Raw genomic sequence first — 19,290 nt, 5'->3', positions numbered from 1 at the left:
CTGCAAGAATTATTTCTCTGAAGACTAAATCTGATCACATCACTCCTGTTCTCAAATCCTTACATTGGCTGCCTATTCAACAGAGAATCAACTTCAAACTTCTCTGCATCACTTTCAGTTGTCTCCACAATCAAGCTCCAGAATATCTCACTGAACTCATCACAGAATACATTCCATCAAGATCACTCCGGTCCCAGAATCAGCCCCTACTACAAGTTCCCAAATTCCACCTAGTTTTGTATGGGAACAGGGCTTTCTCCTATGTTGCACCAACTCTTTGGAACGCTGTACCTTTAGAAATCAAATTATGTGAATCTCTCTCAATCTTCAAGTCAAAAGTTAAAACTCACCTGTATCAAAGTGCCTATGACTGACTCTTTTACTCACTTCTGCGCATTGAGCATTCATAAGTGTGTGGACATTTGCGCTTTATAAGTGACATTATTATTATTTATTTATTTATTCATCACAATGAAGATCAGAAACACAAAAAAACTTCAACAAGATACAAAATGCATACAATTCCTTAACCTAATGATTTCATGCTTGCATCTGTCCAGACAATCCTAAACACAAGGGGATCGCACATACAAGCTCATTTGATCCTAGATGTAAGCCCAGTAAGCCCTAGAAAAAAGCCCAGGGAATACTAGCATCGGCTCAGGACATACAAGATATAATGCAATACATCCTGTATAGAATCCTAGATAGTAAATCCTAGATATAAATTCAAAGACACCAGATATCAGCCCGTGATATCTTAGATCAAAGTTGGTAAAACCTGGATAGAATCCCAACATTGAAACCTGGTAGATAATAGATTATAAGCTAAGAGATCCTAGGTATATGCCCAGTAAGATAGAACCCCATGAAATCCTAGTATAGTCTAGAGAGAAGCCCTGGAAATCCTAGTAGAGACACAAGAGATCTTAGTATAGATCTAGATATAAGTCCAGAATAGTTTAGAGAGAAGCCCTGGAGATCCTAGTAGACACACAATAGATCTTGGTAGAGATCTAAATATAAGTCCAGAATAGTCTAGAGAGAAGACCTGGAAATCCTAGTAGAGACACAAGAGATCTTAGTATAGATCTAGATATAAGTCCAGAATAATCTAGAGAGAAGCCCTGGAGATCCTAGTAGAGACACAAGAGATATTGGTAGAGATCTAGATATAAGTCCAGAATAGTCTAGAGAGAAGCCCTGGAGATCCTAGTAGAGACACAAGGGATCTTGGTAGAGATGTAGATATAAGTCCAGAATAGTCTAAAGAGAAGCCCTGGAGATCCTAGTAGAGACACAAGAGATCTTGGTAGAGATCTAGATATATACCCATGAGATCCATCATGGAGGCTCAGTAGATTCTCGACAGAAAATAAGTAGATCCTGGATTGAAGCACAGTGGATCCTAGATAGAAGTTCACTAGATACTAGATGTAACCTCAGGAGAGCCTTGAAAGAAGTCCTGTAGATTCTAGATAGAAGGTCAGAAGATCGTAGATAGAAGCTCAGGGCAGCCTAGATAGAAGTCTAGTATATTCTAGATAAGCCCAGGAGATCCTAGCTATAAGCCCAGGAGTTCCTAGATATATTCCTAGAGGATCTGATTAACTCAACTAAAAGGTTTGAGATGTCAAACACACCAAGCTCAAATATATGAAGTATTGTCTCTGTTAGGTTTTAAATTTACATATTTATACAGTAAACAGAGTTTACTCTCAGTCTACAATTGCAAGGAGTGAGATGCTAGCAGCAGTAAACGTTCAAGATTGTACTGTGCATGTCGGAATCACTTGACATTGATTCGAAAGTACCAAAATAAATCCTCAATAAAAGTACAGTATAGTGCTTTAGCCGTATAGAGTCACTCAACAGTGACTTCATTATATACAGCACACGTACAGTAGCTCAGCTTCAAGAATTTCGCATTCTGTCAACAGGGTTGGAACAGAATATGTGTTCCTAACACACAAAGCCGTATTGTAAACTTTTAAAGCATTAAACATGAACTTAAATAGACGCCAAACGACCATCGAAACATATACAGAAAGTTATAAATAGATCGCGTCAGCTCCAAACACGGGCTCAGAGTGATCGTAGCCATTTACTCACTCACCCGACAAGTGGAACCGGTTAGAATTCAAATGTTTGACTTACCGTTTCCTTTGATAAAAGTATTTGCTACTCTCTTGAAGAAACTTCCACTCAATTCGCGCGTATCAGAAAAATGGACGGGACAGCAAAGCTGGAACATGTCAGCGCGCCGATAGTACGGCGCATATGCCACCACATGATGCTACGGGGTTCATACCACACTTCTCACCTTCAGGAATTCCAACAGAGTTACTTCCCTTGATCATTCCCAGAACTTCCAAACACTGCGACGTTGCGATTAGTGGTATTAACCTGGGTCCCGTTCCTCAAAGCGATCGTAGCGCTAAGACAGTCGTAACTCCCATACCTTAACATAGACTTACGACTGTCGTAGCGGTAAGGTGATCGTAACTCCCATACTTTAACATAGACCTACGACTGTCGTAGCGCTACGATCGCTTTGAGGAACGGGGCCCTGAACGGAGAAATAGCGCGGTGTAAAAGTTAGCTTGGAGACTTGTAAAACCAAAAGAAACAAGTGTATTTGAAGAATTCGTTGGTTTGTTGGTTTGTTGTTTAAAGCCGCACTCAGCAATATTCCTGCTGTGTACATATTGCGGTGGTCTGTAAATATTCCAGTCTGGACCAGACAATCCAGTGATCACCAGCATGAATATCGATCTACGCAACTGAGAAACGATGACATGTGTCGACCAAGTCAGCAAGCCTAACCATCCGACCCCGTTATTTGCCTCTTACGACAAACATGGGTTTCAATTCTAACCCGGATCTTCACTGGTATTGAAGAATTCGTATGGGCGTCTTCTACATTCGACAGTCACAATATGGCTGAATTATTGCCGATGTGACTTCTAAATTTTAACGCACTAACTCCCAATGCTTCGTGAAGCGATTCTCGCCAAATGACATGTGAAAACTGACCGAAAACAAATGATAACATTTCATATTTCATATATCATATTTGTCTATGCTCTGGTTGTGATGAAAAGTACATAGAAAAAGATGACCTATGCCGAAATTACGCATGAATAGACAGAGATCACGAGTAGATCGGCCGTATCACCGCACCAGATCTTTGCTAACCAAAGAATTCTTCAAGTAACAGTTTGGAAAAATGTGAAAACGGGCGAATTACAGTCTTGAAGATGTACAAACGTAAGAGTGACGACAGGATGTTGGAAAACAAATAAAAAGCTGCATTTAACTGTTGAAGTTGAATTCATATGAAACTAAACTCACCCACTCACTCGTATGACAAGGTTGGTTGGTTGGTTGTTGTTTAAAGCCACACTCAGCAATATTCCAGCTATATGGCACCGTCTGTAAACAATCGAGTCTGGACCAGACAATCCAGTGATCAACAGCATGGGCATCGATCTACGTAACTGGGACACGATGATATGTGTCAACCAAGTCAGCGAGCCTAACCACCGGATCCCGATATATGCCTCTTACGACAAGCATGGGTTGCTGAAGACCAATTCTAACCCGGATCTTCACGGGTCATGAAACGTAAGGACAATCTTGCTGATCAGCAACAGGTGGATAGTTAAAGAGACACGCGTTGAATGTCCTCGTCGAATGTCCTCGTTGAATGAATGATAGTATTGTGTTCTTCATCAAACACAGAAGCTGAGATGAAATGGAGTTTATTAGTTCCTTTGTGTGTGCGCGTGCTGCGTGTGCGTGCGTATGTGTGTGTGTGAGAGAGAGAGAGAGAGTGAAAGAGATAGAGTGAGAGAGAGCGAGTGAAAGAGATAAAGTGAGATAGAGTGAGAGAGAGAGATAGAGTGAGAGAGAGAGAGATAGAGTGAGAGAGAGTGAGAAAGATAGAGGGTGTGTGTGTTTGTGACATAGTATTACTTCAACATTTTTTTTAAGAATAGCTAACACACACTGTGTACATATCGGAAAGTTATTACACAGAAATTTCTACCATTATGGACAATGCTAAGTGCAACTCATATGCTCTACTACTTTTGCATTCCTGTCTGATTAGGGGCGGTGGGGTAGCCTAGTGGTGACGCCGAAGACCCGGGTTCGATTCCCCTTATGGGCACAATGTGTGAAGCCCATTTCTGGTGTATTGCAAAAACCGGCGTAAAACCCAACTCACTCAATTACTTGTGACTGATTACATTGATTACCCATCACTTGAAAATAAAACACACGCGCACGTGTGCGTCGAGCATCACGCGTTGTTTCTCGTGCCGACTAATACTGGTTGTATAGTGCTACCCAAATAGAGTACTATTCCGCAAATACCCGACTAAGGTACAGTAAACAGACTCCGAACCGACCAGTCCTTGTAATATTCCCTAATGCTAAGCCAGGGTAACAATAAGTACCATTTCTTAAGGTCTTTTGGCTGGATATCAAACACCCGACCTTCTGCTCTCCAGGCAAATGTTTACTTCACCATAAATTGGTCCAACAATTGATAAGTCGGACACGTGTCGTTAGTAACTGTTTAATAATAAAATCTGGCCATGTCAGCCAACGGTAGTGTGTGGTTAGGGAGGATATCTCAGTTGACGCAATAGAGCGAGTGCGCGATTGAATTGAGTGAGTGAGCGAGTGAGTCGGGTTTTACGCCGCTTTTAGCAATATTCCAGCAACCTCACGGCGGGGAACACCAGAAATGGGCTTCACATAGTGTACCCATATGGGGATTCGAACCCGGGTCTTCGGCGTGACGAGCCAACACTTTAACCACTAGGCTACCCCACCGCCCGCGAGTGATTGGGTTTTACGCAGCAGTTAGCAACATTCCAGCAACATCACGGCGGGGGGACACCAGAAATGGGCTTCACATATTGTAGCCATGTGGGGAATCGAACCCGGATCTTCGGCGTGTCGAGCGAACGCTTTAACCACTAGGCTACCCCACCGCCCCTGACGCAAAAGAGGCTTGTCCCTTGGGAATGCAAGGATCTCACGTTGCAGGTTCAGTTGAAATACTCGCCGTGATTATGGTATGGTATAGCAGCACCATGCACCGGCGTAAAACTAAACCCCTCAATCACTCACTATATCGAGTAGAAGCTAACTCGTCGTGCATCATGTAGGACCTGTCATTTAATATTGTTAGGGTGCGAGGATTTCTTTCCAGACAACCCGACGTGATGTTGCTGGAATATTGCTGAAAGCGGTGTAAAACCATACTCACTCACTCGATACATAAGTTATTATCCCCGGTCATCACTATCGTTGTTTCTCTGAAAATATGAGTCCCGAGTCCTGTATTAGGACACACTCTGCGATGTACAAAACAAAATTAAAATACATCAATGAGACAAGTTAATAAAAGTTTGCTTCGCGATTCCTCCTTTAAGCTGCATCAGAATAGGATCAATGAACCGCCAACCACGAACGTGGTTGGCGAGCCAAAACGCAACTTTCCCATTGTTTAGGTAAAATTGCACGTGCTTTTAGCGCACGTGCATCTCAGGGATATAAAAGAACATGATAGGCCAACGTGACAGTGGCTCGGAGCGAATCTTTGTAGTTACTATCGAAGTCATCTGTCATGGCACTGCTTGCTATTGCGTTGTTGGTGCTTGCCCAGGTAAGGTGCTCCCTTTGTTACCGAGTTTTTAATTTGCTTACGAATATAACAGTACATAACGGCTATGAACATTAACGTAGGCCGAGAACACACGGGACCACAAAGCGAGTTCGTTATATCCGCGAGTTCGTTATATCCGCGAGTTCGTTATTATCCGCGAGTTCGTTATATCCGCGAGTTCGTAACCTCGGTCAATTCTTTGATAAATTATACGGAAAATGACCGGGACTAAGCCATAGTCTCTGAATATATACTATTCACACTTTGCTAAGGATCAAATCATTGATTCAACAGAAAACTGATGTGGGGTCAAATTGGGTTTAAATATCAAAGCCTATTGGAACCAAGTTTTCAGTATGTCATTTCATCTGGTGGATCCCGTACATGCTGACAGGTGTACTTATCAATGGCCCGTGCCATGATTTGCAAAATGGTTGGTTGGTACCATGAAAACCATGTTTATGGTTACTCATGTATCAAGTGCATACGGTTAGCTTAAAGTGTCTTGTTTTCCTAAAGATGTGTTACCATATCCAGTTTTAAATGGATACAATTTCAAATTATAAATCTACGTTAAAGTAAAGTTTTTTTTACGATCCTTGGCAAAGTGAGTAGTATATATAATTTGATAGTAACCAATAACCCTATGTAAATTTGAAAGGGCCTCGGTGAGGATTCAGGACCCGAGGAAATATAGACTTGCTTATTTAGAGCTTTAGTATTGCGGAAAGGGCTAGGCAGAAAGAAACATAATACGGTTCAGGGACTGTGAGACAAACTATCGTTACCCCTGGATTATAATTTTGTTACCCTGAACCAGCCCTAGTTCAAATTAAACATTTTACCGTGTGTAACATGTTGCATCTGGGATTAAACTCTCGGTATAGTACAGATTCTAGTCCTTTTGTTGGTGTTTCAAATCCGGAATTCTAACCCACACCCTCGGTCAGGCACCTAATCTCCAGCACAGTCGGCCGTCTAACCCACTAAGCCAGCTAATCTGCCAGCGGATTAGGCGGCTGACGACTAGGTGCCCGACTCTGATGGTGTGGCTTCGAATACAATTGCTCTTAACTTTGGACATTCCAAAACTTGACGTTGTGATTATGTGAGATATTTTCAATATTTACTGTTCAAAATCTATTTCGACAATGAAAATGTTTGAGATATATATTTTCAACTACAATATACTTTTAACTGTCAATTTTATTATTCATGTTCTTAGAACAAATTGAGTTGGAAATTCTGAATTTCACAAGTTAAGAATCGTGGGCTCGTCCCTGGCAATGGTGGTTTGACGGAAGAAAACGCCAAAGTTAAATGGATGCTTCTTAACCTGAAGACGTTACATCTCTAGACAAATCAAAGCGGACATGGTTACACTTGAACAATGAATCTTAATGTGGTTCTAAATGAAGAAAATATTTATACTATGCCACATGAAATCGACAATATTGTCGTTCACTCACTCACATACTAACCACTAACACGCACGTGTTAAGATATCCAGAGAAATGTGCCAGGATGAGACCAACTATAAACGTCTCGTCACCGACAGGTAGGTAGACCTACACCCCATAACCTATTCCGTCATTAACAAGCTTTACGTTATTCGTTCCCTTCTGACAGTCACTAGCCTCGATCACATCACTTTCCCTGCAGCCTAGCCCTCCCTGCAATGCTAAAGCCCTAAATGAAGCAAGTCTAGATTCTGAATCTCACCAGAGCTCATTTAAATATACTGAGTCAAAAAAGAAACTTCACAAAATGTAATTTGAAAAATAATGAATAATTTTTCTGATACATCTATGTATCCGAAATGGGATCCCTCTTTCGACTCTAGAAAAACGTTAGCAAAACCCACTCAAACCCATCCATTCGTCGTGCAAATGACGTTAGTGCCAAATCAGGTTTTGCACGTGCAGTCGATCACGTGATCTTCGCATCGAAGTTTTCTTCATATGCACGTGTTTGCATTGGCCTCAAGAATTGAAAAAACACTTTTAAACCAGTTCTAACGGTACTTGAAATGCCACGATTGTCAAATGTGCAACGTGAACGTGCCGTTGGCATGTTGCAAGCGGGAAGATCAGTTATTGACGTCGCAAGAGCAATGGGATGCAGCCGTCGTACTGTGTATGACTTGCGAGGTCGTCTACAACAAACTGGCACCACTTCTGATCGCCCAAGGTCGGGTCGTCCACGTGTGACGTCACGAGCAGAAGACCGTCAAATCGTCCTACGTCACCTACGTGACAGATTTCTGCCGCTACACGAACCAGGGCTGATGTTTAGAGGTCGACTGTCCTCACAGACCATTCGAAATCGGTTGCGGGCTGCCAATCTCCATTCTCGACGTCCATATTGTGACTTGACATTCTGTATACCCATGTTTTGGAACGGCAGTGTAGCCTAATGGAACTGATTATGGCACGTTCAGTGTATCGAGTACATCAGATCTCAGCAATGAAATAATAACAATTTAACCATCTTACCATCTCTTGTTCTTTTATAGTGCCCTGAAGAAAGAATGTGAAGTTTCTTTTTTGACTCAGTATATATACTAGCCACAAAAAAACTGTGCATTGTCAAAATATACTAAACAGCTAAAGAAACGCAAGTTTCGAAAAAATGAAATCTCATGAAGGTAAGCGTTCATGTTTATGGAACGTTCATGGTAAAGTGACATAATGATCCCATATGAGATTATGTCATGCAATTTGACGTCCATACGAAACATTCGCACAAACACACCAACAGTGCAGCAAAACCATAATTTTAGCACGTGCATCGAAGTTTATGGATGAAAAGCATGCATTTCTCTGAGGTATCCTTTATAAAGGTTTGTGTCAAAAGACAGTTCAGTATTGACGCTAGGTGTACACGCCACACAAACGATGCCTAGACTAACGACTGAGCAGAGGGGAATGGCCATTGGAAAGTTACACGGAGGTAGCACTGCTACCGCTGTAGCTAGACAATTGGGCTGTCATCTGACCACCATTACACGACTTGCTCAACGTCATCAGGAAAGCGGGTTGCTGCTGATCGTCCCCGTACCGGACGGCAACGAGTGACAACTCATGCGCAAGATCGGTTCATCCGGGTCACTCATCTAAGGAACCGAACTCAAGCAGCAACAGTAACAGCAGACTTTGTTCTTAGGTCAAGGGGAGCAGTGCCAAGCGATACGATAAGGCGTCTTCGGGCAGCTGGAATCCACTGCCGAAGGCCATATGTGGGGCCAATTTTGGCACGTCAACGCCAGCGACGTTTGCAGTCCTCGCAGAGCAAGGGTGTCGATGGATTATCTGGCTCAGAACAACCTTAACGTCTGGCTCCCATTGAACATTCTGGGACGAAATTGGACGGAGGATTGCTGCTGCAGGTTCAGCCACTCGCACTTGCACAGTTGGAATAGATTTGCCTCAAGCATTCTTTCAGACTCTATTGAACTCAATGAGGCCACGTTGCACGGCCTGTGCAAGCTCAAGGTGGTTATACGCGCTACTAAAGAGACTGTCACTTTCCGCGTTCAGGGGTATCTCCATTTGACGGACTGATCAATTTGAACTTATTGCAATTCAATGTCAACAGTAACTTTTAGCTGTTACATTGACAGTGTTTTCTATAGAATAAATGATTAGACATAATTTGGGTTGTCTTCTATTCAAAAATTGACAAAGCCAGACTTGCGTTTCTTTTGCTGTTCAGTATATTATCCCAGTTGATAAGTACGATAACAATGTCAAAGGTACATATAAACTTTAATGGAGGGATCATGAGACCATAACAAGTCGGGAGAATTTCAATTTTTAAAGTCGATCACATTGACGTCACGAGTCCACAAGCGGGACAGGCGTCAAACGACCATGTCACAGGCTAAATAACGGGTATGTCCACCATCGGCATTGAGAACAGCAGTGCATCGACGCATAGAGCCTACCAAACGTGCAAGGAAGGCTTGTGGGATGTCGCGCCAGATTCTCTCAAGTTCTGGTGCAAGGTCAAGGACGTTATATGGCGGATGAGGAAGACGGCGTAGACGTCGATCCATCTCGTCCTAAACATGATCTATCGGGGAGAGATCCGGTGAATTTGCAGGCCAAGGCAGTAAGTCAACGTTGAAATGCAAGAAATCCATAGCAACCCTTGCCGTATGAGGGCGGGCATTGTCCTGTTGGAATGTTAACCCAGGGCCATGACGTTGCAGAAAAGGAATTGTCACAGGTCGAAGAATCTGATCCCTGTAACCCACACCAGTTAAGTTGCCCTGAACAATCACCAAAGGAGTTCTTTGGCGTGCTGTTATTCCACCCCAAATCATCACGGAATCACCACCAAAGCGATTCCTCTCCAAGACACAGGCCTGTGCATAACGTTCTCCCACGCGTCTGTAGGCACATTGACGTCCATCACTATGGGAAATGTTAAACTGGACTCGTCTGTAAAAACATTTCTCCACCAAAACAAAGGTCTGCGGACATGATTTCGGCACCACATTCGGCGAGCTTGTCGATGACGTTGTGTCAGGATAGGCCATATGGCGGGACGTCTTGGTCTGATCCCGTGATGACGTAAACGTTGTCGAACTGTGTTGGGGTGGATACGGCGAAGTCCTGGGATGGTTTGGGTAGTCATCACTGCAGTCTGAAACCTATGGCGCAGATGGGTCACCCTTATCCATATGTCCTGTCTTGGCGTTGTTACACGTGGACGTGCAGAACGTGGCCGATCAATGACGTCATTTGTGTTCTGGTAGCGTCTCACCAGTGCAGAAATGGTGTTCCGGTGGAAATGTGCAGCCACTTGTCGGTGAGACATTCCCCCCACGGACCATCCCAATGGCCTCGTGACGTTGTGCAGACGTGAGCCTTGGCATGCTATGCGTTTCAATAGCCGTTTAATTTTTTGAACGATCGCAAGGGCAGGGGTTGAGCTTTCCAAAGTGACAGTATTGTATGGCATTCATTTGCTCTTTCCCGGAATGCACGTGCAACAACGTATTGCACGTCTCGACGACGAACTCACTGACGTCACGGAACGTGGCACGTGTATGCATGTTGGATACATGTCATTAATCTGAGTTTGAATCCTTGTCTACACAGGTTTGATAAATTTAGATTTTAATTTTTTTGTATGCAGTTTCTTTATGTGCCTAGTATATATTAGCCTACGTCGCCTGCCCATGGCATCTCGAACTGCACGCTCAGTCGCCTGTTTCTTCCACACAGAGTACTTAGTCCTTGTTTTACCTTGTTCAAGGCTGTACTGAAGGATAAGCCCATGGGTGTATAGCAATTCTCTCCTTTAATGAGGCAATTCCAGATAAGGGGACAATACAAGTGCTAAGGAAGCCAGTCTGTTGGGATATTTATATACTGGCCATTTTATATTTATAAACTGTGCACACAAAAAATATAAAGATAGGCAGACAGCGTCTTTATGCATATATACAGGTGTGAACATAGCAAGTATTGGAGACAATCAAACGCTCATGCAGGTGCCAGGCACCGTGACGTCATTGGTGGTGGCCTATGGACTTGCAATGTGTTACTGCACGTGCAGCTGCACACATGTGAAACTCAGAAATTGATGTCACTGTCGAAAGCTTGATCTTTGGTCATTCAAACGTTCACAAATTCACATGAAAAGCCAGATGCACATCATGCCAAGATTAACATGTGCTCAACGTCATGAAGCCATTGGAATGGTTCGAGCAGGCATGAGCCAACAGGTGGCAGCACATTTCCAATGCCATCGTAACACGATATCTGCATTGGTCAGGCGTTAGGGAAACAGTAATGACGTCGCCAACCACCCACGTTCTGGGCGTCCCCGAGTAACGACGCCAGGACAGATGGATTCGGATGACTCATATCAGACACAGGTTCCAGACGGCAGTGACCACGTCCCAAACCATTCCCCAGGCCTTCATTTGGAAACTTTGGTAGCCTCTATGCGTCTATGCACTGCTGTGCTTCACGCGCATGGTAGTCATACCCGTTATTGACTTTGTGACTTCGACGTGTGACCCCCGACTCAATTTTGAACTTCTGACGTCATCGTTACGGATATTGTTCATGTTCTTTTGACATGTTGAGGCCCGATACTTCAGCTTATAAAGTGTCTACATCATGTCGTCTTTTGTGTTGTATTCCAATTCTGAAGGAATTTTCTGTGTGCAGTTTCTTTATGTGGCTAGTACTTGCAAATATCATTTAAACTATTCTCTTAAGACTCTTGGGACCCGTGAAGGTCCGGGTTAGAATTGATCTTCAGTAACCCATGCTTGTCGTAGAGGCGACTAACGGGATCGGGTGGTCAGGCTCGCTGACTGGGTTGACACATGTCATATCCCAATTGGGTAGATGTTTATTCTGTTAATCCCTGGATTGTCTGGTCCAGACTCTATTATTTTCAGACAGCCGCCATATAGTTGGAATATTGCTGAGTGCGGCGTAAGACTAAACTCCCACTTTAGATTTTTGGGCAATTCTACCATCGTGTAATTTTTATGTGTTTGGGACATAGACATCCACGGGTTGATTTAACATTTGAACATTTCGGTCCACGTCGGATTTAAAAACTAATGAATACTGGAGATATTTGTAGACATTACTCACGATTTGAAACAATATTAGGATCCTAACTCAAATTAACGCTATTACTAAAGGTTAACGACATTGAAAATTGTAAAGGTCACAATATATACTTCTCATAGTTTAGACTTTATAGTGTAAATATAGCCACTTACTTCTGGCAACTAAACTTGGCAACATGCCACAGTTTAAAGGTACTGTTTACACATGAACTGATGTATTGTAAAAACAAATTCGTAACGTTGAAAAGATTGTCATGAGTTCAGTAAATGATGAAAATTGGCGTATTAAATCTTTACACCACAACGCAGCTGTTCACATGAACGATATTTGCACATGCTTATCAGTAATTTGCATGATCCTCGTGCAATTAGGCTGCATAAATGTGCAGTTGGTTCCCCCAAGTTAGTGGAGAAATCTATCTTGATGTAACTATAAAATTAAAAATAAGTACTGTCGGAAATAGAAAACTGTTTTTAAGCTGTTACTGTATCCCTAAAATGTACACAATTGCAAATAGCATATGTCGAAATAACCCACTTCGGCCTAACTGGGCGTTCAGTGGGATGCGTAATACGATATCCAGAAAAGCATGTTTACTCGTAAAATCGGGCAAAAGATCAGACTATAGATGGCAATTAGGTCGCTCAGCAAGGTATGAGGACGGACCGTCGACTCACCTGGCATGAAATGCACGTGCTGCCTACAGGCACAAGGTTGTCATCTCAAAGATATTTTGTGCATTTTCATGTGTGTTGACAGTCTCATCTACTGATTAACATATTACGTGTCTTTCTTTCATAAAGTTTATGTTGAGATATGTAAAAGTATGATACCCGAAAACCATAGAAACGTATCGTAGTATATAGGTGGCGTGACCACCCGAAGATCGACAGGACTGGATATTTGTGAATTGTTATGACGTGCCGTGTACCTCCCCAGTATAATTGCCCTAAAGGATTATCTTATCTTAGCTGATACCTCTATCCCAAGCCCGACCCCAGGTTTTGCTTTTGAGGCGACCCCTCCTATCTGTTTCTTTTTATAGTGACGGTGAGACTGCATGGTAGCTACATCCTTAATAGTTTCGGCATAAAAAGTTATTATTTTTTTACGTCAGCTATCGTTTATAATGAATCTACGTCTAATTTCAAATTGGGCATTTAAAGTGTCCTTTGTAATACAATATCGTCGCACACTAATTTGCATAAAGCCATATCTGTTCCAAATACGTCTTTTTGGACTTAGAAAAAAACCCGCATTGCTCATTTCTGCACAAATTTCCCCTCAGTAAAGTCCTTTTTCTCAGTTTCCTATCTACCTACCACTGAGACTGTAGTTAGGCCGAACATAGTTTAACAGATTTCACTTTCACATAACTACATAAATTGTAGAGATAAATGAGAAAATAGTTTTCTATTTCCGACAGTACTATTTTATTAATATCTATATAATTAGTGAGTGAGTCGAAACTTTTGAAGGGAAGTATATTTTCAACATGAACTTCATCGGAAGGTTTCTAAATTGACGTGACGGAACTTTTTTGAATGCAAACCAGCTGTCGAATACCCAATTTGGAAACAGGACTGCTTGTATATTTTAAGATTCTAGTCTGTGCGGATCCTGTTATATTTAATGGATAGCTAGAACTGAGAAACTGAAGATCCGGGCTAGAATTGATCTTCAGTAACCCATGCTTGTCGTAAGAGGCGACTAACGGGATCGGATGGTCAGGCTCGCTGACTTGCCACATGTCGTCGGTTCCCAATTGCGTAGATTGATGATCTTGCTGTTGATCACTGGATTGTCTGGTCCAGCCTCGACTATTTACAACCAACCAGAACAGATCTGAATTCAATGAATTAATAACATGCTCAGAAATGCAGTACATTTCAATGTAGGCAGCCATCTTGGATTACAACTACTGGACTCTAAATATTTAGTGGTTGTTTTTTCTTCAAATATTATATTTGACACTAGAAACAATTTTCTGGTAAAAGCCGTCATTTTCAAAATCGTCAGCTATATGCACTATTGCGGCCTATGTTAATCTTTAATGCAAAGCCTGAAACATACCTAAAGCAGGACCGCCTCCGTGGTGTAGTGGTTAGAGCGTCCGCGGAAGATCGCGGGTTCGATCCCCGACCGCGTCATACCAAAAGAAGTTAAAATATGGTACTTGTTGGACCCTGCCTGGCTCTCGGCATTAATGGGTACAGCAAGGACTGGTCGGAGTCAGTATGTCTGAGTGGGGTATTCATGCTTCACTGCGGCCTAGTATCTGTGGGCTAGCACTATATAAAACCAGCTTCAGTCTGGGCTAGTGCAAGCAGCCGCACATACACATACACACGCATGCACGTCGTCATATGAGAAACATTCTCAAGTACGACGTAAAACCCAATTTCATCTCATCTCATACCTAATGCACCCAATGGAAGTCTAGAATATGTAGCAAGTTTTAGGTTTTTGAAAATCAAGAGGATCTGGGCTCCTGTTAGTACATCTTGTGAACAATAATTTACAATTTTCTATGAAATGTTCATTTCAGACTAGATCTAGTCTACCTCTATAATTGGAACAAGATGTAGAATTGTTAATAATTTGTAACACAGGAATGAATCTGTCCGTTGTATGTGCAAAATCAAATTAACCAGTTTGGCTCATCTCCACATTTATTTCTCCGGAATTTCTGCAGGAATTCCAAACGTGAAAATCGTCACTTTTTAACAAATATGGATGTCTTTTCAGGTGTACTTGTGCAGTGCGATCACCCTGAATGTAAACGCTGCCCACCTGACCTGCTCGGGCAAGACCCCTATACCCAACAGTCTCGTCATATCCGACAAGCTGCACCCCCTCCATGGAGCCCTCGTCCTCAGTCCCATCTGTAAGGGAGGGAAGGACCGCTTCAAGGGCATGTATCCCCTCCCTTTCCACATGAACGTCTGGTACAGCGGCTCGGTGAACTCCAAATGCGTCTTGAAGAGTACCTCTTCTGGGTATTATGTTCAGGTGGATGTGCTCGCTTATGGCAAATACTCTGTAGGCAAGCTGCTCTTGAAATGCCCCAAACCTCTCCGACCAACCCCTCGGCTGACCGCGCCCTTGCCTTCGTACCCAGTAACACCCGTTTCTGACATCAAGGATTACGTGTGGATACGCTGCGGGGTTGCCTCAAATGATGTTGAATTTATTCCTCAGCCCGTGAAAATCGTGGCGGCTATTGACTGCAGCGGTGTTCGCTACACCTACATCATTAAACCAAACACTCCTCTTGAGGTGCAGATATTCCTTGCCGGCAAGGTAAACGAGAAGTGCGTGTATAACCACCTTCCGGCCCGGGCCAAGAGGGGTGCTGCGCCGCCACCCCCACCCCCAGTTAAATCGGTCGTCATTCATTTCTTCAAGTACAGCACTTTTGAATACATCGGAAGCGGAAGTATCACCTATTGCCCACCCATCACAGACGATTACATTTTGAAGGTCGTGCCCCACTGTGGTAAATCTATTGGTTCTCCTGCCTATGTGACGGGCGTTACCGACGTTGATGCCGACTTCCGGGCCATATGCAAGTATGGGAGGAAATACGTCTTCACCAACACCAACAATGATAAGGTGAACTACAAGCTGCCGGTCAAGTACAGCGGGAACGCCAAGACTGGCTGCGTCTTCAACAGGAGACAGAACTCTCGGGTGTATGTCATCACTGTCCAGATCTCCTGGGGTCGACGGGGTGCAGTTGTCCACAAGCACAGCAAAGAATACCAGGTGAGCTAAATGTATTTGAAATACGAGCTTTGTTGCATACAAAACCAGGAAAGTACTCGGCTGAGATCTGAAGTTGGGGGGGCCTGGGTTTTCACGTCGCATCTGCACTGTCAGCCATATAGCGACTCTTTTTCGTTTTTCGTTTGTTTTTTCTAAAGAGTAACACAAGCAAGATTATTACAGGACATCCCTACAGGGCCGAATTATACTCCTCACAAAGTTAAGTAACACAAATTCGTAGTGTCATTAAATGGTATTGAGCAATGATACTTACAAATCAAAAGCATGTACCCGCGAAACGGTCGTGCAAAATGTGCTGGATGGAACAAAATGTTAACATTAAGGTTCAAGTCAGTTTTGGACGTGTTCAGTAACGCCTATGAGCACAAATGCAAGATTCTAAGTCTTCACGTTGACTAAATGAGCCTTTTAAAGTTGCTGTTTTGGAATGTTCTGCCATTCTGTGTAACGCCTGCTCAGGTCATCCAGAGTCTGGGGGTGAACATGGAGACCGTAAACACGACTTCCAATAATGTCCCAAGCATGTTCAATGGGATTAAGTCTTAAGATCAAGTGACCTTGCAGGCCAGTCCAAATGTGTTGACCTAAAGAACATATTGAACACCTTTCTCGGGCATTATCATCAATGGACGGTATTATCATCCATAAAATTTGGACAAGCTTGTGGTGCCAGAGGAATATTACAGGTAGGTTTACACCGATCAGGGTGCATGTGTGAAGAGTGGAGGACATTCATGCCACACATTTTGTATATTTCGGAGTTTGGTTGTGTTCGGGTTATGTTGTAAATGTTATCAGAAAAATCAATTTGACAGTCACTAAGGGTTATGTATTCTTTAAATATTTACCTTTCAGTAACATGCCATAGAGATTGATAAAGATATTACACAGAATACTTGGTTAATTTTTTGTGAGGAGTATATACTATTCACGCTTTGCTAAGGATCAAATCACGGATTAAACTATGATGTGGGGTAGAACTAATTTTTTAAAGTTTAAATACCTAAGCTTATTGTAAGCACGGGTACTAGATTTCAATATGTCGCTGCATCTTGTGGATCCCATACCTGCTATTCACATGTGTTTATTTGTTAATGACTTATTCCATCATTTGCAAAATGGTTGGTTGGTGATAGGAAAACCATATTTATGGTTACGTATGTATCAAGGGCATAAGGTTAAAGTGGTTGTTTGCCTAAAGAGGGGTTACCATATGTTTCCAATTTTTAAATGGATACAATTTCAAATTATAAATCAAGTAATGTAAGTATAGTTGTGAATTTGTGATCCTTGGCAAAGTGAGTAGCATATCGGCAACGTTATAATTGTGAATTGTCTAGTCTGTTCTATTTGCCGAATGTCACGAGTTCCCTAATAAAGCCAGGCACTTGTTTCAGTTGTCGTGTACATTTGGTGCTAAAGGAAGTGACCAGTCTCCTACCCAACGTATCGAGGGCAATATCCTGGCGCCACAGATCGTAGAGTCTTTCGCCGGCTCGGGGGCAAGATCTTACGTCAAGCTGCATCTGATCGACGTCCTTGGCCGACAGGTGTACGCACTGCCCATTGGCCGAATGGTCCAGATTCGGGCGTGGTCAAACGGTCAAGGGAATGAAGTCGGCGTGCGGGCTGTTGGCTGCGATGCTATTGGCTCGACGACTAATAAAAGGTTCGCTATCATCCGAGCCGGTTGTGGAGATGGTCTGGTGTTTGCTAAAAACGAAGGTTTCATGACGTCGGGTCTGAACAGCACGAGTCCATACTTCAAGGCATTTTCAATGCACAACGATCCCAAGATTCGATTCGAATGTAATTTCACAATGTGCACGAACAATTGCGACGGGAGCTCGTGTGCAATAACAGGCCGGCGCCGACGAGAGTCGGACGTGTATTTTTCAGACTTTCTCATGACTGAGTCTGACCCGATAACCTTGCTTTAATACCCGTTGTTGTACTTGATCGTTACAGCTTTGTTATTTTAGCAAATACAGATGGTGGTTGGTTTGACAGTCGTTTTTTTCTTTTGTTAAAAGATCTATTTTGAACTGACAATTCGGGTTGGACATGCACACGAAGAAAATGGTTTCACAAATTTCGGATAGGTTATGTACTCGTGGTACTGGTACGCGTGAAGATTTGTTTATAATGAGTCTTCAACCCATGTCGTAAGGGGCGACTAACGGGATCGGGGGAGGGTCAGGCTGGCTTATTCAGTAGACACGTGTCATCCTATCCCAATGCGTAGATCGATGCTGATGGTAACTGGATTGTCTGGTCCAGACTCGATTATTAAGACCGCCGCCATATAGCTGGGTGCGCCATTGAACATGTTCATGCAGTTGATCACTGGATTGTCTGGACGCGTTTACACACAGGTTATAGCTGGACTATTGACGACTCGGGCGTTAAATGGACCAGGGCCTCCTTTCACGAAACAACCTTTACTAAGGTTAACCTTAACTCCCATTCTTTAACACTGCACTAAAGTTACCTTAGTAACTTACGATCACCTTAGTGCTTTGTGAAAGGAGGCTCTGATCCACAAACCGCCGCAACGACATTTGTATAAGATCTAAGATACTCTATGGTTAGGACAGCTTTTGGACAGGTACGCTGGGTCAGCTCTATCGGGAGAAACTAGTCTCGTTGTTCATCACACCAACTTCTAAATGCCACTCAAACAGATAAAATAAGTTATTTTAAAGTTGTAAGAACCCTCGATCACGGGCAAATTATAGCGAAATAGGGTTGCGCAACAAATGTCGAGTCATTCCATATGCACTTCTTTCGCATATGGAAAGACTCGACATTTTCTCTTTGTTGCGCAACCCTAGTTGCGCTACAATTTGCCTGTGGTTCAGATATGAACATTTCCCAAGCATTCAATTGATGAGTGTCGTTTATGCGTCGTCAAACCTGCACCAGCGCCAATGGTGGACACGATACTGAATTTGTGAAGTGACTTTTGACACATCTCAAGGGGCGTGTCACGATACCTGTGTCAACAGTGAAACACTTCAAGAAAACGCCACAGATCATGTGACTTTTTTTTTTTTTATCTTCATGAAATGGCATAACATCATAATGCAGTGACTTTATTTCAGTATATAAAAGCGTACGAGTGTACTTGGTGTGGTAGGTTTATATAAAGTACACGAGTGGAACACTAATAAGTCTGGCAGGACAATATCTCGCTTATGAGTATATGATAAA

At 42.9% G+C, this 19,290-nt stretch overlaps 2 protein-coding genes across 2 annotated transcripts in view; one reads left to right on the top strand and one right to left on the bottom strand.

Annotated features, from left to right (window-relative positions):
* Positions 1–2,294, bottom strand: part of LOC124253540 — a 30,417-nt gene extending 28,123 nt beyond the window's left edge. Inside the window, exon 1 of the mRNA XM_046687343.1 lies at positions 2,158–2,294. The gene's annotated coding sequence lies outside the window, so the exon portion shown is untranslated. The remainder of the gene's footprint in view (positions 1–2,157) is intronic.
* A 3,254-nt stretch (positions 2,295–5,548) lies between these two features.
* LOC124253541 lies at positions 5,549–18,081 on the top strand. The gene is made up of 3 exons (XM_046687344.1): positions 5,549–5,683; positions 15,037–16,056; positions 17,475–18,081. The coding sequence occupies exons 1-3, from the start codon at positions 5,645–5,647 to the stop codon at positions 18,015–18,017; spliced, it is 1,602 nt and encodes a 533-aa protein (XP_046543300.1). The 5' UTR covers positions 5,549–5,644; the 3' UTR covers positions 18,018–18,081.
* Positions 18,082–19,290: the final 1,209 nt, after the last annotated feature.

Source organism: Haliotis rubra, unplaced genomic scaffold (assembly GCF_003918875.1).
Source record: "Haliotis rubra isolate DU_JTF1 unplaced genomic scaffold, ASM391887v1 Scf543, whole genome shotgun sequence".
NCBI classification, from domain to species: Eukaryota; Metazoa; Mollusca; class Gastropoda; order Lepetellida; family Haliotidae; genus Haliotis; species Haliotis rubra.
This window is presented reverse-complemented; position numbering and strand designations above follow the sequence as displayed.